The sequence below is a fragment of the Scyliorhinus canicula genome, chromosome 1, assembly GCF_902713615.1.
Source record: "Scyliorhinus canicula chromosome 1, sScyCan1.1, whole genome shotgun sequence".
Lineage (NCBI taxonomy): Eukaryota > Metazoa > Chordata > Chondrichthyes > Carcharhiniformes > Scyliorhinidae > Scyliorhinus > Scyliorhinus canicula.
In genome coordinates, this window is record NC_052146.1 from 236,492,303 (window position 1) to 236,517,903 (window position 25,601).

General features: G+C 46.4%; 1 protein-coding gene across 1 annotated transcript in view; it reads right to left on the bottom strand.

Annotated features, from left to right (window-relative positions):
* Window positions 1-5,301: 5,301 nt before the first annotated feature.
* Window positions 5,302-25,601, bottom strand: part of cfap36 (cilia and flagella associated protein 36) — a 241,130-nt gene continuing 220,830 nt past the window's right edge. Inside the window, exons 9-11 of the mRNA XM_038809714.1 lie at window positions 24,181-24,353; window positions 10,740-10,898; window positions 5,302-5,689 (exon numbers count right to left, since the gene is read on the bottom strand). Coding sequence (XP_038665642.1) covers window positions 5,606-5,689; window positions 10,740-10,898; window positions 24,181-24,353 — 416 coding nt within the window. The 3' untranslated portion in view covers window positions 5,302-5,605. The remainder of the gene's footprint in view (window positions 5,690-10,739; window positions 10,899-24,180; window positions 24,354-25,601) is intronic.

Below are 25,601 nucleotides of genomic sequence, written 5' to 3' on the forward strand. Positions count from 1 at the left end.
TGCTTGCCTAGCAATCTTTGATGCCTGAAAAGTGTGCCTGAGCTCAAGGAACATCATCACTGTAGAGACAGCTGCCAACAATCAAATACTAAAGAGCAGGGCTTCACCACTGAGGACTCTCTCGTGGCCAAAGGGTAAGTGTCTGGATGATCAGAGGGCAGCTGAGCACAGCCACCCTAATGTTCCCAGCAGAGGTCTGAGGTCTAGGGGCTTCTGCTGTGGCCAGTACTGAGTGGGTAGAGCACGGTTTGCTAGCACAACTGGCTCGCTGGATGGCATGCTGAGGCAACCGTCATGGCGAGGAGAGCCTGGGGGATTTGAGGGTCCCAGGATAGAACCCTGATTGTCGGTCTTCCCTTCAATTCCTTCCAGATACAAAAGGTGATTCTGATGCCTGGACCACTCTGGCGGTGCCTACAGTACACTCCCCCCCCCCCCCCCCCTCCCCGGCTGATCATAGATACTATATTTTCTTATCAATTATATTTTGATTGAAACAATTTGCTTGAACATTAAGTGAAAATCTATTAAATGATTGCAAGATTGCTAGTCGGTCCGTATGAGGTATGCCTCTCCTACCTAATACATGCCATAGAATTGAATGTGGAAAATATATGTTACCAGTTGCTTTTATAGAAAGAATCCTGTCCAACATTTCATGAAATCTGGAACAGTGAAGATACTAACAAAATAACGTGTCAGTAAAGGTGAGTGCTTTGTAGCTTTTTAGAGAGCCATTTTTAATTTACCATCAAGATGCATTACAGTAAAATACAATTACTGTGTATAAAGAAAGTTGTGTGAAATACAATATACTTACAAATCACAAGCAGGCAAATACAATTGGTGTATATTGTGGCATTCAGCTATTAAAATAGGGTTGGGAATGCTACCACAGCAATTTCTTCTCCTTTCTCAATCAGTTATAAATAGTTAAAATGTTGCTCCAGTTTGTATTCTGGGAAGTGCGAATTAAGACTATTCAGTCTAACTGTGCTGAAGCATCTTCCAATGTCTTTAACTGCTTTCCAGCACATAAGGTGGAATAAACATTATACATATTTTCTCTCCTTCGGTTTCCAGTATGTTACAATGTGTACCTCCGTTTAGAATTTATGCTCTATAAATTAATTTAAATTGCCTAAATTGAAACTTTTTCTAGTCAGAATGTACATTAATAATTCAGAAGTTGAAATTAAGACAACTGCATCAATTTACTGATTACACAACGGTGGGGAGAGCTGCAAACAATCAAGATAAAGCAGATAATATATGAAGAGATTTGGGTAGTTGGATTAAGAAATGGCAAATTACTTTTTAATTTTGCCAATGGTAAAATTATGAGATGAATCCAAGAGAGTAAATGGAACTATTAAATAAATTGTGTAAGTCCACAGGATGCAGTGCAGAAGACAACTGTGGATGTTGAAGTGCGGCAGGCAATGATGTTTAAAAATAGCAAATAGGATCTTGGGTCATGTAGTTAACAGTATAGAACAGGAATTGGGTGCAATCAAAGCTAATTTCCCTTCAGATGCTCCCAGTGAAGAACAGCAGTGACAAGAAGTTATGGTCCTGCAGACTTCAATTTTACATTCATTTCAACTTGTGGATCGAAGCTGTTGCAAAAGTCATTTCTCACCATAACTGCCTGATCAGGTATGCAGTTCAATGCAATCTAACAAGGCTTTGTTTCACCCCTTGTTCAGTCCTTACAGGAAAAGAAGCATCATGGTGCAAGACAAAGTGCAAAATGCAACTTTCCTGATGCCTGACATCAAATATCAAATGAGGAGAAAGTAGAGAAAGCTGAATTTGTTTACACTAGAAAAGAGGACTTCAAAATATGGACAAGATGAACATGGAGTAACTGTTTACTGTAGGCCCGGAGACTGGGGAAGAGGGAATTTGAATGTCTGGATCAGATACAACTAATTTACCAAAGGTGGTGAATGTTTGAAAGAGATTGCCCAGGAAGTTAATTGAGGCTGATGTCACCAGTAATTTTAAGAGTTGGACAGGCTCTTGGTGAGAAAATCAATTGTAGTATTATAGCTAGTAAACCATGAATTATGTTTTGAACTTGGACCAGAGAGTCATCTCTAGACCTGTACAGTGCCATGTTCCTAGGAAAGGTACACACCACAATATCAGGCAAAACTGCAAGGTTTCCATAGAGCCTGAATACCTTATTCCTCTGCATCCTGAGTTCCTAATTTGTTCTGTGCTAAAGGGTCCAGTTAATATGAAAACATACAACACAAAGAAATACAATAATTTTTAAAGCGTTGATGTCATTGGGAGTAAACATTTCCTTTTCCATCATGCTGAATTCTCTGTCATTTAAATTGTAAAAATTGGAATGACTATCTTGTATTTAGGAAACAATCAAAGGAATTAGAAGCTCGAAACATCCATCAGCATGAGAAGCATCCATCAGCCAGCTGCTGTTTCCTGAACTGCAGGTTTGCTGTCAAGAATAATCCAAAGCAATCTTAGTTTCAAAGCTCAAATTAACTGAAACATTTTAATTATCATATGGAGCAGCCCAACAATCCCTGCACTCTGTTCTGTCACAACGGTAAAATGAGTGGTGGCTGTCTCCATCCTACATTTTGGCACAGTTAGGAATTGGAATTTCTCCTATTATGTAATTCTAGCAAATCTGTTCAAGGGTCACCTTTTTGTCACAAATACATTTCATGAATTCACTATGTATACTACATAAGAGATCTGGGATACAGAATAGAATCTTAAGGACCCTGTCCTTGATATATTAATATTTAGTGTCAAATCCCTGATTCAGCACAAGATTCCTCTGTTAATTCAACTAAGAGACACTTGCAATCTACGTTCACGATAGCATGGTGGTTAGCACAATTGCTTCACAGCTCCAGGGTCCCAGGTTCGATTCCCGGCTTGGTTCACTGTCTGTGCGGAGTCTGCACGTTCTCCCTGTGTCTGCGTGGGTTTCCTCCGGGTGCTCCGGTTTCCTCCCACAGTCCAAAGATGTGCAGATTAGGTGGATTGGTCATGCTAAATTGCCCTTAGTGTCGAAAATTGCCCTTCGGTTGGGTCGGGTTACTAGGTTGTGGGGATAGGGTGGAGGTGTGGGCTTGGGTAGGGTGCTCTTTCAAAGAGCCGGTGCAGACTCGATGGGCCGAATGGCTTCCTTCTGCACTGTAAATTCTATGAATCTATCTGTTGGGTGAGTTGTTACTGGCAACCCCCCCCCCCCCCCCCCACTTTGCTGCCTTGCTCTTAGGAGTCCGTATCATGGCTTGATTTTTTTTCCAATTGCCTCCTAATTCTTCTTTTCCACTGTGGTTGTTAGCCAGCTTCTCATTCTGGCCAACTACTGGGCAGGAAAAGTACCATATGCTAATAAGACCATGCCAAATTTTGTGGGTTCCTGGATATTCCTTCCTCTTGCAAACAATTCTCCCTCTTACAACTACACATCCTGACTCCCTCTCTCCAACTCTCATAATGTACCTTTTAAAATTGATTTGAACCACTAACTTCTCCACAGGTTATTTTTAAATTCAGGAAACAATTAAGTGAATTGTAGTTCATCGTCTGAACCAATTAATTTAACAACGGTCATCTTGTATGCTGCAATCATTTCTAATCATTCAACTAAAGTAATATAAAAAACAAGGACTTAGTTCAGAAGTCATCTTCTTTCCTCTAGAGCCTGGGGTCTTTCTACTCATCCCAAGTGTATTAATCTCTGTTTCAAGCATTACAATCTAGAGAGAGACAAGTGAGTAACATATATACCACAAGTTGTTCAAACAACTGATTAAAGAGATGCAGACCATAACTTCCTCAATCGTTTACAAAAACCTAGCCTAAAATCAAGTCTTGTATGACATAATGAAGTATGTCAACATCCCTCAAAATATATTCTCCCCATCCAAGGAATAAGGTACTGATTTCTTATGTAAATCACCTCTACTGGTCCAATTAAATTGGTTATGTTAGACATCATGAGTTTGAAAAAATAGACTTGCTTCTCTGAAACTATCCCCATGTCTAAATCAGAAGTTTAATTCTGTGGCTGCTTGGTCTGATGGAACTGAGGGATGTAAATTCCATTTGTCCTTGGTTAGTGCTTTAGCCATAAACAAAGAACGCCTACAACACTAAATTGGCAATTTGTCAAATTCTAGGTGGTTTTTTGTTAAGCTCCAAATAAGAGCCGAGGAGTGATCACATTAATTGCACTTAACAATAAATAGAAACAGTAGATTTTGGAATGCACTGAATTCAAATCCATCTCCCTAAAGGAAAAAGGGTTGTGTGCTAGCCAAATATATCACCTACTTGCTATTTAACTAAAATTTATAGTCAACGTGAAGGAGTGAGATGGGCTGTCACTGCAGCAGACAAAAACTCTACTCCATTAAAGGAGCAATATTCTGAATTCTCCCTCCGTATACCCGAACAGGTGCCGTAGTGTGGCGACTTGGGGATTTTCACGGTAACTTCATTGCAGTGTTAATGTAAGCCCACTTGTGACACTAATAAAGATTATTATTATTAAATCAGTACATTTAAAGAGGGCAACAATGGGCAGCCTTCAACATATTTGGGTATTCAATTCATTAAGTGCTCATAATATTTAGCTGTTGGGGGCTGGTTTAACACAGGGCTAAATTGCTAGCTTTTAAAGCAGACCAAGGCAGGCCAGCAGCGTGGGTTCAATTCCTGTACCAGCCTCCCCGAACAGGCGCTAGAATGTGGCGACTAGGGGCTTTTCACAGTAACTTCATTTGACGCCTCCTTGTGACAATGAGCGATTTTCATTTCATTATCCAGATGACTTCATTCAATATCTTTAAAACAAACCCTGACTAAATGTTTCATGGTAACACTCTACAAGGGTACTTTGGTTCTGGAATCTGCTTCAGATGGACACTGGATGGAACAAATGACAGGCTAACTTTTACAGTTGAAATAAAATAATACTTTGACTATTAGATCTGATGGTTCCCTTATACTTAAGAATTTGATTAAAAGATATTTTCAATTTAACAGAATTCCATTTTTTAAAAGTGATTTATTTCCCCCCAAAACTCATTCTGTCAATTAGAATTGTCAACTTCCCAGTATTTGCACATTACAGTTTTGGCAGCAATCTCAGCAGGTCTGACAGCATCTGTGGAGAGAGAACGGAGCTAACGTTTTGAGTCTGGATGACTGTTTGTCAAAGCATCTGGATTCCATGAACATGTAAGCATTCTATGTTTACACCTGTTAACACTTTACACATCAGTCCTAAACTAGATCAAAGAGTCTGAACAAATCGGTTTATTATACAAGCGCATAGTAAATAATGAGATGGCTGTAATTTCTGGTGTTTTACAGGCAATATTTTTGAACTATTTTGAGTATAAGGCTGACGGTACAAAATTCAACTACCATCACATATTAAGTTGTAAAGAATTTAATTTTGCTTTTGTAGCCTGTAAATATTTGTAAATGGTCACAGTTGCGAGTAATACAGTAGTGCTTATACTTTAAAGCAGTTGAATCAAAGAACTCGGAGTCAGAATATCAGGTTTTGGATCCTTCTTTTAAGTGTGCCGTCTGCAACATTTTATTTTTTGATAACTTCCTGTTTAAGTTTTTCTGCCAAATGTTTCCTTTTCTGAATTTTCTGCTTTTCTTCTTCAGAAAGACTCTTCAATTAAAAAAAAAACAAGAATGTAAATTAATGTTCCATTTTATTTTGTATTATTTATAAAGCGTAATTAGACTCTCCACAAGACTGCTATGATGCGATTCCATAACAATATAAATAAATTGTTTTCCCTGTTATATGAATTGTTTTCCCTGTTATATGAAGATATCTTCTTCACATGCATCAGTCACTCAATAATTTCCTCCAGTGAAATCTGTGCAACTGAAGGCATTTGGCAAGCTGATTGGGGTAAGCTATGAAATACGCCTTTTCTTCCCACCACCAACCATCTCCATCACCAACAATAATACTGCTTTGCAAAGTGTTCCATATAACAACCTAGCCTGAAACTGACAAGTCAAAGTTTACATGACATGTTAAAACTGACCTACAAAAAATTAACATATGTATTTTGATCACTAGTTTCATGGCTTGAAGGTACACTATTCCTAAATATAGTTATTTAGTAATACAGAACTTGAGCATTGCTCAAAAAAAAACATTTTCTGACAAAGCTTTTCATCTTGCACTTATCAGGACATTCATAAGAATACAATATAAGGGATATCAACAAATGTAACTGAGAAGAGAGTGCTGATTGCTTGGCAAGTGGACTCTGATTGGTAGAGGTGTTGACATGGAGAATGCACCAGTTGATGGTGACTGACAATTAACTGCTAGGCGGGACTTTCGGTGACGGCGGGCGGGAGGCAGCCGCACAATGGAGGGCTCCCGTTCGGGAACGGCATTTTCGGGGCTTTAAGCCCGGTCCCAGGGTCCACGGAGGCGGCAAAAGCAGGGAGAAGGCACAGAGGAGACACAGTGAAGGAAAATGTCGAGGGTGAGCAAAAAAACGGCCGTAAAAAAAACAGCTGAAGGTCCGTCGGGGAGTGGAAAGGTCACCATGGGGTCACCAAGGAAAATGGAGGCTGGAACATCAGGGAAGGCCGCATTGCTTACGGCTGAAGAAATTACTAAGGTAATGGCTGCAGAATTTGAAAGGCAGTTTGCAAAATACATGGAGACAATGAGGAAGGAGATGAGGGAGGTTTTGAGTGTGCTGGTGGAGGAGGCGATTTCCCCGGGGACGACGGTGGCGGTGAGCGCAGTGGCGGAGGTGCGGGAGCAAGGGGAGGCGCTGAAGGAAGTGGAGGAGACAGCACGGTGATCAACTTACCTCGATGGGGAAGGAGATGCGGAAGGTGATGGAGATTAACAAGGATCTGTGAGGAAAAATGGAAGACCTGGAAAACAGATCCAGGCGACAGAATTTGAGGATTGTGGGGCTGCCCGAAGGAGTTGAAGGACCGAGGCCGACTGTATTTTGCCACGATGTTGGCAAAACTATTGGGGTAGGGGGAGGATCCCTCCCGATATGAGCTGGATCGGGCTCATCGGTCGTGGAGGCCTGTACCAAAGGCGAGTGAGCCGCCAAGGATAGTGACTCTGTGCTTCCGTAGGTAGTGTGAAGGAGAAGGTCCTTTGCTGGGCTAAGCAGAAGCGGGTGGTGCAGTGGGCTGGAGCTGGTATACGCGTATACCAGGACTTTACGGTGGAGCTGGCGAGGAGGCGGGCTGCCTTCAACCGGGTGAAGAGGACACTGTATATTAGCAAGGTGCAGTGCGGCATTGTATATCCAGCAAAGCTGAGGGTGACTTACAAGCTCAGGACTTTTATTTTGGAACGGCGGAAGCAGCAGAGGAGTTTGCGAAAGCAGAAGGACTGTGGCAGAACTGAGAAATGGCCACGTGCCGATGTAACTGCATGACTGTATTTTCTTCCATTTTTGTTTCACTGCGTGCGGGTGTATGGGCTAAAGGAGCCAAGGTTGTATATATTTGGACAAGGGAAGTGATGGGACTTTCACTCGAAATGAGGGCTCTTTGGGGTGTAGATGGATATGCGGGGTCTGTGTGCTAAAAGGGGATTTCTGGGCTTCCCTAGGGCCGGGCAAGGGGGAAAGGGACCTGAGCGGGGGCCTCCACGCTGGCCGGTTTAAGCCGGCCAGTGAACGGGTGAGGTGGGGGGAGGGTCTGTGGCCATCGGAGCCTGGCAGAACAGGGTCCGAGGGGTCTAGCCGGGGTGGAAAGTTGGGGGAAGGAACCGAGGTTTGGGGGGAAAGGGGAAGAGCTTTACAAGAGGCAGTGGAAGGGAGGGGTTGGAGAGGGGGGGACACGGTGTTTACAACTCTTGGGTATCATGTACGGTACTCTTTCAGAGGTTGGATGGCATTGAGTGGGGGGGGGGGGAAGAAGAGGAGTGGATGCTATAGGTTAATGGTGACCATGGGCGGCCCCGGACTCCCTTTTTCTTTTTCTCCTTTGTTTTTTGTTTCCACCGTGGGAGGGTTTGTTTTATTAGATGTGTATATTGACAGGTGGGCCTTTTGTGTGGGGTGGTGGGAGGATGGGATCATTGTCATTGTTAAGGGGATTGATTTTGTATTTGTTACCGTGTACTGTCTGTGGGTGGGGTGTAAATTTTTAAGGAAAATTTGAAAATGGAGAATAAAAACATTTATTAAAAAAAATATTAACTGCTAGGCATTGTTTGAAATTTAAACCAAGTAGATTTGACTCTGATTGGTCAAGGCATTACCCTGAAAACTGCCTCAACACTACCAGGGGATGGGACGTTTCGGCGTGGCCGATTCGGCGGGGCCAGTTCGGCGTAGCCGATTGGAATGGGACGTTCCGGCGTGGCCGATTCGGCGGAGGAGTTTTTCGGCGGAGGGACGGAAATTTATTTTAAAATCTATGCTAGCGCTTCCCATTGAGAGTCTACTGGGGGCGGGGGGAGAGGTCAGACCCCCGTAGACTCTCAATGGGAAGCACTAGCATAGATTTTTAAATAAATTTAAAACCCCCATCGTGGATCTAATTAAACCAGTGTCAATTTCAGCGGCCGGAGAGGGAAGCTGCTCTCTCACTGAAGCAATCAGCGGCCGCTGAAATTGACACTGCCTGCTGCTCTCTCTCTCCAATCCAACTTTTAAGTTTTAATGTTTCTGATTGGAGGGAGAGAGCAGCCGGCAGTGTCAATTTCAGCGGCCGCTGATTGCTTCAGTGAGAGAGCAGCTTCCCTCTCCGGATCAAAGTGAGCCGGCCGCTGAAATTGACACAACTGACAGTTGGGGTCCATAAGCTCCTCCGCGGAGCACCAAACCGGGTCTGACTTTATACAGCCGGTGTTACTGAAGATATTGTGACTTTACACAATGTGTTAAGTCAGACAGCAGTGTAGATCACTGGGCAGCTGCTTCAATACTTTCAGTAACACCGGCTTTCTTTAAGAGTTTAATGTTGGTGCCTTTCTTTAAGAGACCCGGTTTGGTGCACAAACACGATACCTGAGGCGGCTGGAAGGAAAAGATACAAGAAATGGGCTGCACAAACATTTTGCGACTATAACTAATTTGACGCCGAAAAGTCTGCAGCAGTGGGTGGTGCTGCTGATTGCCAGCCGAGCAGGATTCTCCAGTGAGCAATTAAGAAAGCAAAAGCCATGGTGTCGGCCCTCTTTCCCAATATCTAGTTCTGGATGGTCCGAAACCCCGAAGACTGCAACTCTTGAGCCTGGCTCCACCCTTAGCCGCACAACCTTGGAAATCACCTCAAAGAAGTCTGTCCAAAACCTGACATGTCTGGGGCAGTCTGTTAGACTTTACTTCAAGCTGCTCTTAGTGCATTCAATCTTCTCGCTCAAATCTCTCTTGTAATTAGAGAGCAGACCCCTTGGCAGCGATATTAACCTTGAACTAGAATTTCAATCTCTATCACAACTCATCAAGTTCCTTCTCCATTGGGTCCGCTTCCCTCTTACCCTCAATTAAATCTCTCCCTTGATGTAAACTCCCTATTCCCTTTTCATTGCCACTCCCTTGACTGTGTCATCTTGGTTACACATAGAAACATAGAATTCCTAGTGTAGAAGCAGGCCAATCGGCCCATCAAGTCTGCACCAAACCTCAGAAAGACCCTACTCGGGTACATTCCCCAGCCTTATCCCCATAACCCCACTTAGCCTGCACATCTTTGGACACTAAGGGGCAATTTAGCATAGCCAATCCACCTAACATCTGCATATCTTTGTACTGTGGGAGGAAACCAGAGCACTCGGAGGAAACCCATGCAGACGTGGGGAGAGTGCAAACTCTACACAGACAGTTTTTCAAGGCCGGAATTGAACCCCAGTCTCTGGTGCTGTGCCACCGCATCTGATTCCAATGTGAACTTCTGGTCTTATATTAGTGCCATTACTAAGTGTGCCTATTCCATCCCTGTGGCTTCACCCATCTCCACTTATGTGCTTTTGAAACCTTCACCGTGGTTACTTTAGACTTCACTTTACCAACACACACCTGGCTGGTCTCCCACATTCTACCCTCTATAAAAACTTGAGATCATGGGAAATTCTGCTATCAATGTCTTAATTCACAGCAATTACTATTCTCCTTTCACTCCTGTGCTCACTCATTGGCTCTGGCTGAACAAATCTTGATTTTAAAATTCTCATCCTTATTTTCAAATCCCTCTGTAGCTTGTCTCTCAGCATCTCTGTAATCGCCTCCAACCTCACAACCCTCCAAGATGTGTGTGCTCCTCTACTTCTGGCATCTTGTCCATTTCCAATTATAATTGTTCCATGATATGGAGCATTGGTGGCTATGCCTTAAGATCCTTGGCCCCGGCTCTGAATTCCACCCTAAAAGTCAGGGAAATTAAATATAGTTTTAGTGCAGCTGCTAAATGTTACGGAGAAGAAGTAAAATGAACTGTACAATTTAATGTTCACCCCTATTTTGTTCAGCAATTAACTCTTAAGGGGAATTTATGTGGACCCATTACTTAGTTTCTCTCAGGCTTTGTGAAATGTTTATGCTGGTCAAAGCTTGGATTATGTAGAGTCTTTATTTTAAAATTGGGAAGATCCTAATAGAGATTGATGCTGAATATGAAAACTTTACATTTAGGGGATGCATGTGCATGACAATGAAGCACATTGCAGACTGTAAATGAATTTGCTTGGCAGCATTATCTACTAAGAGTACCTCTTTGGTTTCTAGTGGGGGTTGTGGTTTCTGGTTTTCTGGATTTTTTGTTAGATGTTTCTCCCTTTGTTCTTTCTTCATAGCCACTAATTTATCTCTCTGTTCCTTAAGATATGTTGCTCGATCATGAAGCTGCCTCCTCTCACTCTCAGAAAGTTCCTGTCAATGAAGAATAAACAGAATATTTAGTAATTGTAGTCTCCATTGTTGAGTCAACATGGCATCTGCGGTGGGGTGTGGGCATTAGTTTGGCCAATCCACCTACCCTGCACATCTTTTTTTGGGTTGTGGGGGTGAGACCCATGCAGACATGGCAAACTCCCCACAAACAGTGACCCGGGGCTGGGATCGACCCTGGGTCCTCAGTGCTGTGAGGCAGCTCAATTAATATAAATGAACATACATCATAAATAAATGGTCTAAAAAAGGCTCCTCAAAACATTTTGACTATTAGCCTATGGTTAAAAGGTAAATGTTTCCTATCTTTTTTATACAATCCTCTGCATCAACAATGTAGTTCTCATTGCTCGAGAGAAAGTAGTAAATTATTTTGTTAAAGTCACTAATAAGTGATAGCCTGCAAAAATAGTTTGCATGGATTAATAAAAGTGTCTACTCTGAACATTTGGGTAAGGTAACCAAAATCTCCTTAAATAAATAAGAGCAAATTCACAATTTGGTCCACAGTATGCAGTGATCATTAAGTTATAAATTAACCGACTTCCGGTGGCGGCGATGCGCAGTTGAGCCGCACATTCGGCGGCTCCCGCGAATAACGGACTTTGGGGCTCTTTTCAGGGCCCCCAACGGAGCTGAGGCGGCGAATTCCAACGGGGGAAGAGCCCAGGAGTCGACCCCAATGGTCCGGACCAGGAGTGGGGCAGCGAGAAAACCGTCGGAAACAGCTAGGAAAAATCGGGGGCAGAAAAAACAAAATGGCGGCCGGCGAAGGCTTCGAGGAGCTGAGGAAGTGGGTCCAGGAGCAGCAGACGATTCTGCTGCGCTGCTTCCAGGAGCTGAAGTTAGAGCTGCTGGAGTCCATCAAGGTAACCAACAGGGAACTGATGGAGACCCCAGACAGCCCAGGGGGCTGCGATCCGGGAGCTGCAGCAGCAGGCCTCCGAAAGGGAGGACGTGGCCGTGGCGGGGAAGGTGGAGATGCACGAGGCGCTCCATAAACGATGGCAGGAGCGGTTCGAGGAGCTGGACAACCGGTCGAGGCGGAAGAATTTGCGGATCCTGGGCCTCATGGAGGGGTCGGACCTAGCGGCCTATGTGGTGATGATGCTAAACTCGCTGATGGGGGCTGGGTCCTTCCAGGGCCCCCTGGAGTTGGAGGGGGCCCACAGAATTCTGGCTAGGAGGCCCAAGCCGAACGAGCCGCCGCGGGCGGTGTTGGTGAGGTTCCACCGGTTCGTGGATCGTGAGTGTGTGCTCCGGTGGTCCAAGGAGCGGAGCGGAGCAGCAAATGGGAGAACACGGAGGTGCGGATCTTCCAGGACTGGAGTGCGGAGGTGGCGAGACGGAGAGCCGGGTTTAACCGGACGAAGGCGGTGCTACACAGACGGAGGGTGAAGTTTGGAATGTTGCAGCCGGCGCGTCTGTGGGTCACCTATAAGGATGAGTCCCTGGAGGAGGCGTGGGCCTTTGTGCAAGCCGAGAAGCTGGACTCAAACTGAGGGTCCCCCTGATGGGGGATGCTGTATAATACTGTATTTGTATTTGCTTGGTTTAGTGTAAGATGTGGGGTGGCTTTAGGGTGGGTGGGGTGATGTCGTACGGTTTTTTCCTATATAGTCCGGGGGGGGGCGTTGCCCAACCTCTGTGGGTACTATTGGGCTGCCAACGCAGCGATGGTGCGTAAGTGGGTAATGGACAAGGATGGGGCAGCATGGAAGAGGATGGAGGCGGCGTCTCGTGTGGGCACGAGCTTGGAAGCGCTAGTAACGGCGCCGTTGCAACTCCCTCCAACGAGGTATACCACAAGCCCGGTGGTGGCGGCTACCCTCAAAATTTGGGGGCAATGGAGACGGCACAGGGGAGAAATGGGGGGCTCGATGGAGGCCCCGACACGGGGGAACCATCGGTTTGTTCCAGGGAGAATTGATGGCGGATTTCTGGGCTGGCACAGGGCAGGGGTTAGGAGGTTGAGGGACCTGTTTGTGGAGGGGAGGTTCGCGAGTTTGGGGGAGTTAGAGGGGAAGTTTGGGCTCCCCCCCGGGGAACATGTTTCGGTACATGCAGGTTAGGGCGTTTGCCAGGCGGCAGATGGAGGGGTTCCCCTTGTTGCCCCCATGGGGGGTACGGGACAGGGTGCTCTCGGGGGTGTGTTTCGGAGGAGGGAGGATTTCGGACATATACCGGGTAATGCAGGAGGTAGACGAGGCCTCGGTGGAGGAACTGAAGGGTAAATGGGAAGAGGAGCTGGGTGAGGAGATTGAGGAGGGGACGTGGGCGGATGCCCTGAAGAGAGTGAATTCCTCCTCTTCCTGTGCGAGGCTTAGCCTCATACAGTTCAAGGTGCTGCATAGGGCCCACGTGACTGGGTCGAGGATGAGCAAGTTTTTCGGGGGAGAGGACAGGTGTGCTAGGTGCTCGGGGAGTCCAGCGAACCACGCCCATATGTTTTGTGCGTGCCCAGCATTGGGGGAGTTTTGGAAGGGGGTAGCAAGGACGGTGTCGAGGGTGGTGGGATCCAGGGTCGAACAAGGCTGGGGACTCGCAATTTTTGGGGTTGCAGTGGAGCTGGGAGTGCAGGAGGCGATAAGAGGCCGGTGTTCTGGCCTTTGCGTCCCTAGTAGCCCGGCGGAGGATCTTGCTCCAATGGAAGGATGCGAGGCCCCCAAGCGTGGAGGCCTGGATCTCTGATATGGCGGGGTTCATTAAATTGGAGAGGGTGAAATTTGCCCTGAGGGGATCAGTACAAGGGTTTTTCAGGCGGTGGCAGCCTTTTCTGGACTTCCTGGCGGAACGGTAGGGAAATAGGCCGACAGCAGCAGCAACCCGGGGGGAGGGGGGAAGGAGGAGAAAGAGAACTGTGCACATGGGTTTGTGGAGGGTGATATCTCTTTCCCTTTCGTTGTCTGGGTGCTCTTTTGTTTTTGTTTTTGTTCTTTCCTTTTGTTTGAAGTTGCTCTTGAAGCTGGGGGGGTATTGTTCATGGGGTGTTACCGCGGGTGGTTGTTAATAGAGTTAAGATGTTTATATTTTGTATTTTGTAAAAATTTCAATAAAATTATTTTAAAAAAAGTTATAAATTAACCCACATAATTGTTCAAATACAAATCTAATCATTTTGGAATCGGTGTAAAACCTATTCTTTTTTTTATAAACTGGAAACCATCTATATTTTACAGAAAAAAAACAACAGTAATGTTTTCCATAAAGATTTAGGCAGGAAATAAATAAATTGATAAGTTCTTTCTGTTTTGAAAAAGCCTTCTTGTAAAAGGTGCAAAATCAATCAATGAATTCAGTTTGTACATATTCACAGATAAGAATAAGGATAATAAGAATAATCTTTATTGTCACAAGTAGTCTTACATTAACACTGCAATGAAGTTACTGTGAAAAGCCTCTAGTTGTCACATTCTGATGCCTGTTCGGGTACACAGAGAATTCAGAATGTCCAATTCACCTAACAGCACGTCTTTCGGGACTTGTGGGAGGAAACCGAAGCACCCGGAGGAAACCCACACAGATACAGGGAGAATGTGTGGACTCCGCACAGACAGTGCCGGGAATCGAACCTGGGACCTTGTAACTGTGAAGCAACAGTGCTACCCACTATGCTACCATGTGGAAATAATATTTCCATATCTTAAAGAGCCCACATCTGAAAGCTTCAATATTGAGAAATCCCCCAATTGTTTAGTGATTATCTTCTGATATGGGGCAAGGCCTGACCATCTGGATCCCGAGATGTCCCAGCATGCACCTTCTGATTGCTCGTTTTACCTTGCCCAAATAGCTCTGTCATTCCAATGACAGTAGGATCAGGTGACCAGAACACCAGAAACTTGGGCTCTCCAAGCTACATTTACCCTGTGTTTTTATATGGATTCACTTAATAGCAGGTACAAAACCAGTGAAAATCTAAGTAAATCAGCTGGAGGGTCAAAGCATTCCAGAACCCATAGCAATGTTCCACCCCCTTCCAGGAAAAGTTCACCCCTCCCTCAAGACTAGACAATGTTAACCATTTTCCCCTCCCCATCCCGGTAATGTTCAGCCTCTTCTCGACCACCAGACAATATTAATCATTCCCCTTCCCTGTCCTGGCAATTTTCATCCCCGCCCCTGCACAGGTAGTGCGCATCCTCTCCCATGCCCGGAACATTGCTCACTCCCAACCAACAGACAGTGCTTCCTTCCCACCCCTGAGGATGTTCACCCCTTCCTGCATCCCAGACTGTGCTCATCCTCTAATAAAAGCAAATACTGTGGATTATCATAGAATTTACAGTGTAGAAGGAGGCCATTTCGCCCATCGAGTCTGCACCGGCTCCTGGAAAGAGCACCCTACCAAAGGTCAACACCTCCACCGTATCCCCATAACCCAGTAACCCCACCCGACACTAAGGGCAATTTATCATGACCAATCCACCTAACCTGTACATCTTTGGACTGTGGGAGGAAACCGGAGCACCCGGAGGAAACCCACGCAGACACGGGGAGGATGTGCAGACTCCGTACAGTGACCCAAGCCGGAATCGAACCTGGGACCGTGGAGCTGTGAAGCAATTGTGCTATCCACAATGCTACCGTGCTGCCCACTGGATACTGGAAATCTGAAATAAAAAGAGAAAATGCTGGATAAATTCAGCAGGTCTGTGGAGAGAAACAGATTAACGTTTAAAGTCCAAATGATCTTTCCAAAGAACTGAAGAAAAGTAGAATTGTAATGAGTTATATCGTAGGAGAGGTGGATGGAGGAGGTGGGGCAGAATAGAAGAACAGGGACAGATCCGGGCAAAGGAGAGATTGACAACGGTGTCATGGACTATGGCATGGTGCCATTAAGAGTTGAAGAGTGTTTTTTTTTAATCCCATCCTTAAAATTACATTGCCAATACACAGAGTGGACAGGGCAAGTCCTTAATCTATCTCATTGCTTGCTCCAAAACCACCAATTCAAAATCAAATTGAATCCAATTCATGATCTCCAAAAGAGATACAGACAAGATCCAAACTGACAAGAAAAGGCATTGCACCTCCATCTTGCGCTTGGTCTGACTCTTGATCTTAGCCAAAAGATAAGATAGCAGAATGTAATACTGAGAGCAAAATTGAACAAGGGACAGGTGGCCATGTAGGGCAGGGTTGGGTTATGTTTGGGCAGGCCAAGGGAACTGAAAAACAACAAACTTCAAAAGAGAGAGTGTGTGTGTAGGTGTGGGGGGGGGGGGGGGGGGGGGGGGGGGTGGTGTCACACTAAAGTTGTTGAACTCAATGTTGAGCCCAAAGGCTGTGACGTGCTGAGTAAGCATGATCCCAACCTTCCGCTCGCTTGCCCTTTCAATTTGCTCTCATGCCCACATGCCCATTCTAGGCCTGCTACTACTCCAGTGATGTCCAAAGGAAACTGGAAGACAACACCTCATCTTCTAATTAGGCGTTACAGCCTTCTGTACTTAATATTACCAGTGAGCCTATTAGCAACCAATGCAGGGAATAATCAGTCTGTGATTGGATAAACAACTTAGTCAGTTGCTGGATTGGTTTAAATCAGTGTTTTTCAAACATTTTTGCCCTGGAGCCATTTTTACCAACCAGCCATCCTTCAGGGCCCATGACAGCTGACCTTCAAGACCGATGCCGGCCTACCTTCACGAGCCATGCTGTCTGAACTTTGCGACCCATGCACAAAATGTGCAACCCACCATTTTCGCTTCCCTTTAATGTGACAGGTGAGTCTGTTTGGTCCTCACAACATCACTTGCTTTGTCATTCAATGTTGCATTTCTGCGAAGGACTTCAGCTGATGATTTAAGTTCTCACTGCATCCATTCAAAAAAAATCAAAGGTTTGTCCTCGAACATGCCATGCTTAATCTTCAAATGCCGTTGAGGTTTTGAGGGTTTTAATATTTCATTTGCCAGTACTTCTCTGCATATAACATACATGAACTTTGCATCCTCATTTGCACTGGCACAATTAATAAACCAAACCCATACCTAAGGAATCATCTCAACACCACTTTGTTCCAGAGTGACACCAGCTTACCTGCTCTCTGCCGCTGCTTCTGGAGAGAAGACTCCATCAATTTTAAAAAAAAACAATCTGCTCCTGGGTCAGCACCCTGACGTCAGGAGGAGGCGGTGTGCCTTGCTGGGCTCCGAGCCTGCGCACTGATAAAGAAGCATGCATGCGCTGGACGGCCAGCATTCTGAAAGCCGGTCGCGGCCGGCATTTTTAAAAGCTGGTTGTGGCCATTGGGCACTTAGTCTTAACGATAAGGGATTTGCTCACTCCACTTGTCGCGACCTCGAGTTTGAAAATAACTGGTATAAATTCTTGGTTTCAGTGTGAGAGCAACAGCTGCACCTGCAGCAGACTGGGGGTGTGAGGGGTGTGGCAGAGAGCTCACCTGGCCTAGCCAGACCGCAGGAGGTTTCAGACACCCTCTACTTTAATAAACTCCAGGAGGGCAAGACGGGATGGTCAGATCGGCGGGCCTGGTAATGACCAGAGGTTACATGGGCCTGGGGAGAGAAAAGTTGTGGCGGGCACGTGAAAGGAGAAGCTGTGTGGGGCAGTGAGAGATTGTGAGTTGAGTGCGTGAGTGAGTGTGTATGTGAGGCAGTGAGAGTGAGTGAGACAGTGTGTTGAGTGAGTGAACGAGTCTGTGAAATGAGAGTAAGTGAGCAAGTGTGTGGTGCAATAAGAGTGACTGAGCAACTGTGTGGGACAGCGAGTGAGCCTTATTCCCAGTCTCAGGACTCTCTCACTCTCACCACCCTACACCAACATATACAAATGCAGCAACTCACAGTGGGTAAGTGTGGGTGAGTGTGCACACTGAGATTGTGAGTGAGACAGACACGCAAACAATCACCTGATCAGTTAATCTTTTAAACTTATCAAATTAATGTTATGACATTGTTTTACTTATGCTCAGCAATTTTTAACTTTTCTTAATACCTCAACCTTTCTTTGAAATTCAGTTAATTGTTGGGCCAAATGTTATTGGGCGGGATTCTTCGGAACAATTTCTAAGTGTGGTAGCGAGTAGGAACTGCCGTGAGCTTCCCGACGCTCGGCCCAGCAACGCCATTCAATGTTAATTGGTCCACATAATGAGGCCTCACTGGCTTCTTGTCACAAATGAAGGCTCGCCAGTTGATTTGGGGCATTGTGCTCGCCAGCCTCCGCTAATAAGATCAAGCAGAACTTAAGCAGCACTTGCTCAGCCAACTCCAGCCAGTTCGCAACAATGGCACCCAGGAGACCGGCCCCAAGATTCGGGGATGCAGTATGGGGAGGCTGCTAGATGCTGTGGAGACCAGGAGGGATGTCCTGTTCCTCCGAGGGTCCGCCATAGGCAGCGAGTGGTACTTGGGACAAGGCGGCGGCAGCTGTGAGTGTGACCAGGAGGACTGGCCTCCAGTGCAGGAAATAGCTCAATGACTTACACTGTGAGTAGATACCAATGAGCACCCCCCCCCCCCCCTCCCCACCCCCACAGACCTTTCCGCCCCCACGGGAGCATCTACCCCCAATCCTCCCTCTCCCTTCAACCCCCTCCCCCACCCTTCCTTCACACCTCCCACCACTGTAAACCACGCGCGTGGCTAACGATGCCCTCTCTGTGTCTCCTCAGGAAATGCTCTCTCACAATCGCTGGGAGAGGGCCCAGATTGGCGGTGGTGTGTTATACATCAGAATCCTCACCACCTTCGACAAGCTTGTGCTGGAGGTGACCGGTGAGGCAGAGGAAAGGACAGTTACCAACGTGGAGGCTGGCTGATGCCGCAGAGGTGAGGAAACACCAGGCCCCACCCAGGGAACCTGTCAAACGGGAGTCATTATTGCCTTACTGACTGCCTCATTCCTCCCACTGACCACATGTCCATTCTCCCACGTCCTCCAGCCGGAGGCGCCGCCCATCACGGGTGGCCCCCTCTCCAGACTCTCATGAGGCCACCTCGGACGAGAGCTCTGTGGATGCCATCGTAATAGTCGAGTCACAGCTTTCATCCCCAGCCTCCACCAGCGCAGATACATGCACCTCAGTGGGAAATGTTAGTGGTCAGGCTTCTGGGACACAATCTGGCGAGCACCACACTGCTGCTGATGCACATCAGGAGGAGGCAGGAACCCCCAGGTGAGACAGTCGTCGGAGGTCTGATGATCCCAGGACCCAGTTGGGTCCCAGCCCGATGCCGAGCCTGTGGAAGAGGTCATCCTGGAGCTGATAAAGACAGTAGGGTGCAGCCAGATCATTCAGAGGGAAAATGTCAGCACCACTCCAGCAGATCCATAGCCGCTTAGAGGAGCGCCATTGGGAGGGTGAAGAATTGTAAAACACAAAGAACACATTTGTGTACAACTAGTATGATGCCTCTGTCACTTACTTCCTCAATGAGTGCCGAATCCGTGGCCCACCCCCTGTCCCCGAGGTACTCACCCATACTCTGGCCATGAACATATCCCTGGAGATGTGTCCCATTCCCTGGGTGTTCGGATGTTGGCTCTTGCGTGTGTGGTGTTGCCTCCCGCAGTGTTCAGGCACAATGTCCAAGCATCAAGTTATGATTGGGATGCTCGGCAATGGCTCTCAAATGCTACATGGCCCAGCCACCAATAGGAATCCACTTGGGTTGTGTGGTACTCACTTAACCACCATTGCCAATTCCCTATTGGCAATCACCTTCAGCCGCACTGCCAGTGGCCTCAGCAGTGGGTGGGGTTATGGGTGCTCAGTGGGGCAGAAACAGGAGTTGCCCCTGGAACGGGTACACACTGTCCAGGGGTTGGCGTGGTAGTGCTGCATGCGGTGTCCCGTTTCCCCCCCCCCCCCCCCCCAGCACTAAGGTGGCAAGCCCAACGCCCCCCAGTTCTTTGCCTGTGAACAAAGATAGCTACTCGCCTCCTCAGCTCCCCACAGAAGCCCTTCTGCCAGGTTCACGTTTTTCAAAAGGAGTACTAATCGGTGCCAGCATGACCACTTGCTGGGAAGGCTGCTGAATAATGGGAGGCCGTTAGATATGGGGTGGCTCCTGTTAATTCTATGGAAATAGGGCTTAAGTGGTGATAACTGGTTTCTCCCCACGCTACAGCGAGATCCGGATTTTGTTTACGGGAGCGGGCCAGTTGCTTCGCAAACTGTTTGGCACCTGGCGCAGTTCTCATTTTCTGCCTCTTTCGCTATTCACTGGTCTTGTTTCGCTTGTGCGAGAGCATAACGAAGCCGGATAATCACACCCACTGTTTTTAAATCTGCTCATTCAGCCCCTTTATTGAGAAGATAATGCAAATGTCGACCCTGAGTGAAATGGTTGGACAATCCTGCCTTAGAGGTGGGATCTGCATTTGGTGAGACATCAGGCAACAGTGGGCTGCAGCCAGAGCAGTAGGTAATGATAATGTAAGTGCCAGCTCATTGGAGGGCGAGATAATACACGGGCAGCAATGGATTTAGATGAGCACTCTGATAGGGCAGCTAAAATAAAATTCATGCACAACTAAATGTTTGACACATTGGGAAGCCTGTTGCCAAAGTCGAGGAGCATGAATTATTTCAGCACCAAGTAGGCACTAGGCTTTAGGCAAATTTATATTTACTTCTTTTATTTTTTTTATTTTTCCAATTAAGGGGTTATTTAAGTGTGGCCAGTCCACCTACCCTGCACATCTTTGGGTTGTGGGAGTGAGACCCATACAGACACGGGGAGAAAGTGCAAACTCCACACGGACAGTGAACCGGTCGAGATCGAATCGGGTCCTCGGTGTTGTGAGGCAGCAGTGCTAACCACTGCACCACAGTGTCGCCCCAGCTTTAGGCAGATTTTTTACCACATCCTTTCCAGCATGGGAGTGATGCCCAACTCTATACACTTGTGGGCTGAACCATATTGCAGCATCTGTCGTCTGGTGTTGCAGCTTTCATTGCAGCACACACAGCAACCACCCAATGTCGGAGTGCTACCATGTAAGCAGAGACTGTCGTCAACAGGCTTGTGGCTTATCCTGTCCAAAGGCGCTTGAAGGATGTCACAGCATTCGTGCAATCTCTTCTCCAATAGATACTAGGATTGTTGAGGCTTTGCTGCAGGGGAGCAGTAATTATTGGGGATAAAATATAGTCCTCTACTGTACTTCTTATACACACACGACTGTGTGGCAAGATTTAACTCTAATTCGATCTATAAGTTTGCTGATGATACGACTGTGATGGGTTGCATCTCAAACAATGACGAATCAGACTACGGAAGGGAGATAGATCACTTGGTTGCATGGTGTACCGAAAACAACCTCTCTTTAAATGTCGGCAAGACATAGGAACTGATCATGGACTTCAGGAAGTGTAGCACCCCCCCCCCTTTACATCAATGGCTCCGAAGTGGAGATGCTCGATAGCTTTAAGTTCCTGGGGGTCGCCATCACCAACAGTCTGTCCTGGTCCACCTACGTTGATGCAACAGTCAAGAGAGCTTCCTATGGAAGCTAAAGGAATTTGATATCTCTGCATCAACTCTCACAAACATCTACAGATTTGCCATAGAGTGCATCCTATCCGGCTGCATCACATCTTGGAATGGCAACTGCTGAGTCCAAGATCACAAGAAATTGCAGTGTGGTGAACTCAGTCCAACGCATCATACAAGCTTGCCACCCTCATTGATTCTGTCTGCCTCCCGCTGCCTCAGGAAGGCTGACAGCATTGTCAGAGGCCCCTCCCAACCAGGCTTTGACCTCTTCCAGACCCTTCCACCAGGCAGAAGATACAGAAGTCTGAAGACCCCCAAATCCAGACAAAGGAACAGCTTATTTCCCACAGCTACTAGACTCCTCAACGACACTCCCTCAGACTGATCTGTTCCCTGTAAGAACGCTATTCATGATGCACTATAATAATAATCGCTTATTGTCACAAGTAGGTTTCAATGAAGTTACTCTGAAACGCCCCTAGTCGTCACATTCCGCCGCCTGTTCAAGGAGGCCGGTATGGGAATTGAATCCACGCTGCTGGCATTGTTCTGCATTGCAAGCCAGCTATTTAGCCCACTGAGCTAAACCAGCCCCTCTGCTCTTGCTCACGTATTTGTTTTGTTTGGCCTTTTTTCCGCAATACAAACAATCACTATTTGTCGATCTACTTTGTCGATTATTCTTTTTGTCTCCTGTGTAAGTAAGTAGTGTACATTCCCTTGGCTGCAGAAAAATACTTTTCACTGTACTTCGTTACATATAACAATAAACTAATCAATCAATCAATCAAAATTATAGTCATTTGGGCAAATGCAAGTTAATTGAGGAAAGCTAGCACAGATTTGTTAATTTTAACTAACTTGCTTGAGTTTTTTGATGAGGTCACAGAAAGGGTTGATGTGGGTAATGCTGTTGATGTGATATACATGGATTTTCAAAAGGCATTTGATAAAGTGCAGTGCAACAGACCTGCGAGCAAAGACGGAGACCATGGAATAAAAGGAACAGTAGCAACATGGAAATTGGCTGAGTGTCAGGAAACAAAGAGTGGTTAACGGTTAATTTTTAAACTGAAAGAAAGTTTATAGTGGGGTTTCTCAGGGATTATTGTCAGGACCCCTGCTGTTCCTGATACACAGGACAAATTCTCAAAAACTGCAGCTGAAAGAAAACTTGGAAGTATTGTGAACCGTGAGGAGAGTGTTGAGCTTGAAAGGTTGGTGGAATGGGAGAAATGTAGCAGATGAAATTCAATGCAGAGAAGTGTGAAATTATTAATTTTAGTTGGAAGTAGAGAGGCAATATAAAATAAAGGGTACAATTCTAAAAGGGATGCAGGAGCAGGTGAAGCTGCGGTGCCTATGTTCAAAAATCATTGAAGGTGGTAGGTCAGGTTGAGAGTGGTTAATAATGCATACAGCATCCTGGGCTTTTTCAATAAGGGCATAAAGTACAAAAGCAAGGAAGTCATTTTGAACTTGCATAAAACAATGGTTTGGCCTCAACTGGAATACTGTGCCCAGTTTTGAGCACCACACTTTAGGAAGGATGTGAAGGCATTTGAGGATGCAAAAAAGATTTTTGAGAATTGTTTCAGGGGTGAGGTGCTTCAATTACGTGGAAAGATCGGAGAGGTTGAGACTGTTCTCCCTGGAGATGAGAAGGTTGAGAGATTTGATAGAGGTATTCAAAATCATAAGGGATCAGGACAAAGTAGATTGTTTGAAACTGCTCCCATTAGTGGAAGGACTGAGAACCAGAGGACACGATTTAAGATAATTGGCAAAAGAAGCAAGAGGAACATGAAGGAAAACTTCTGTTCGAAGCAAGTGCTGAGACTCTGGAATGCATTGTCTCGGAAAGTTGTGGAGGCAGGATCAATTTGAGGTTTTCAAAGGAGAATTGGATCATTATCCGAAAGGGAAAGATTTACTGAGCCACAGGGGAACAGAACCATGTGAATTGCTCCTTCAGGGACCAGCACAGACGCAACAGGCTGCATGGCCTCCTTCTGTGTCATGATCATTCTATGAATAGTTAAGATAGATCGTAGTTATTATTCATGTTCTTTGATTGTGTCGTAAAATTTTTACGTTTCAAACCATGATCCGTATGGCTTCATTTGTTTACTGAATGCTTGGGTTTTTAGCTTTCCAAACAAAAAATATTTAAAACATTACTGGTCTCTACCGAGATTATACCAGGCAAATATTAGCTTTTAGTCAAGATTTCCTAAATCTCTGAATAAAAATTGCTAAAAGTTTAGAAAAAACAAAAACTGGCAATAATTGCCTGGACCTCATTATTTGATAGGATATTGGAACAGCACACAATTGTGACTGATGTAGATAAAATACCTGAAAATGGAGCCTGAAACGGAGAAAGGTATTAATGATGTGGGGGGTGATGCATAGTAAGGCAGCTGCCATGTAACACCATGTAGCTCTGGTCAAAACAGCTTTGCTCTGATTCTCCCCCATTTGAAAATGAAAATCACTTATTGTCATGAGTAGACTTCAATGACGTTACTGTGAAAAGCCCCTAGTCGCCACATTCCGGCGTCTGTTCGGGGAGGCTGGTACGGGAATTGAACCGTGCTGCTGGCCTGCCTTGGTCTGCTTTAAAAGCCAGCGATTCAAGCTACCCATTGTACAGAGAATAGGATGTGAAGAAGGGAGTAATTGAGATTGTTATTGGAAACAGAAAAATAAATTCAGTGAATTGATTCTTGCCTGATTTCTGATTTTTAGATTTTACTTCAAATGGAATTCAGTTATCCTGCACTTACCAGAACAGAACCTGAAATTCCTGCTTCTTTTTTTGCCTGCTGTAGCCAAGTCTCCGCTGCATCACTTTGGTGTCCCGTCTTTTCTCCCATTTCTGAAGGCAAAGGTTTTTCTTCTCCTCTCACTGGCACTCGCAGTGGTCCTAACACTTTTCTGGTAGTTCCATTCGTCTGCCCTAGTAAGTAAGTAACCAATAAATCAATAAAAATAGTAAATTACCATGGAAAAATATGGAATAGCCCTTATTCTTTGAATCAGGAGGTTCCTCCAAGTAGATCTCTTCTGAGCAAAGATCTCCCATGCTTTGACATCTATGACACCGGACTGCAAGGGGAGGCCCGGAAAAGGAGCCTGAGGAAGGAACTGGCAACCTAGAGTCCAAGCACCAATCCCACCTTGCAGAAACACCTGCTAAGTTTCTGGTTGAAGATGTTGCTCTAGGACTTCCGGTGGCGGCGATGCGCAGTTGAGCCGCACATTTGGCGGCTCCCGCGAATAACGGACTTTGGGGCTCTTTTCAGGGCCCCCAACGGAGCTGAGGCGGCGAATTCCAACGGGGGAAGAGCCCAGGAGTCGACCCCAACGGTCCCATGGTCCAGACCAGAAGTGGGGCAGCGAGAAAACCGTCGGAAACAGCTAGGAAAAATCGGGGACAGAAAAACAAAATGGCGGTCGGCGAAGGCTTCGAGGAGCTGAGGAAGTGGGTCCAGGAGCAGCAGACGATTCTGCTGCGCTGCTTCCAGGAGCTGAGGTTGGAGCTGCTGGAGTCCATCAAGGTGACCAACAGGGAACTGATGGAGACCCAGACAGCCCAGGGGGCTGCGATCCGGGAGCTGCAGCAGCATGCCTCCGAAAGGGAGGCGAGGTCGTGGCCGTGGCGGGGAAGGTGGAGATGCACGAGGCGCTCCATAAAAGATGGCAGGAGCGGTTCGAGGAGCTGGACAACCGGTCGAGGAGGAAGAATTTGCGGATCCTGGGCCTCACGGAGGGGTCGGACCTAGCGGCCTATGTGGTGATGATGCTAAACTCGCTGATGGGGGCTGGGTCCTTCCAGGGGCCCCTGGAGTTGGAGGGGGCCCACAGAATTATGGCTAGGAGGCCCAAGCCGAACGGGCCACCGCGGGCGGTGTTGGTGAGGTTCCACCGGTTCGTGAATCGTGAGTGTGTGCTCCGGTGGACCAAGAAGGAGCGGAGCAGCAAATGGGAGAACACGGAGGTACGGATCTTCCAGGACTGGAGTGCGGAGGTGGCGAGACGGAGGGCCGGGTTTAACCGGACGAAGGCGGTGCTACACAGACGGAGGATGAAGTTTGGAATACAGAATACAGAACAGTACAGCACAGAACAGGCCCTTCGGCCCTCGATGTTGTGCCGAGCAATGATCACCCTACTCAAACCCACGTATCCAACCTATACCCGTAAC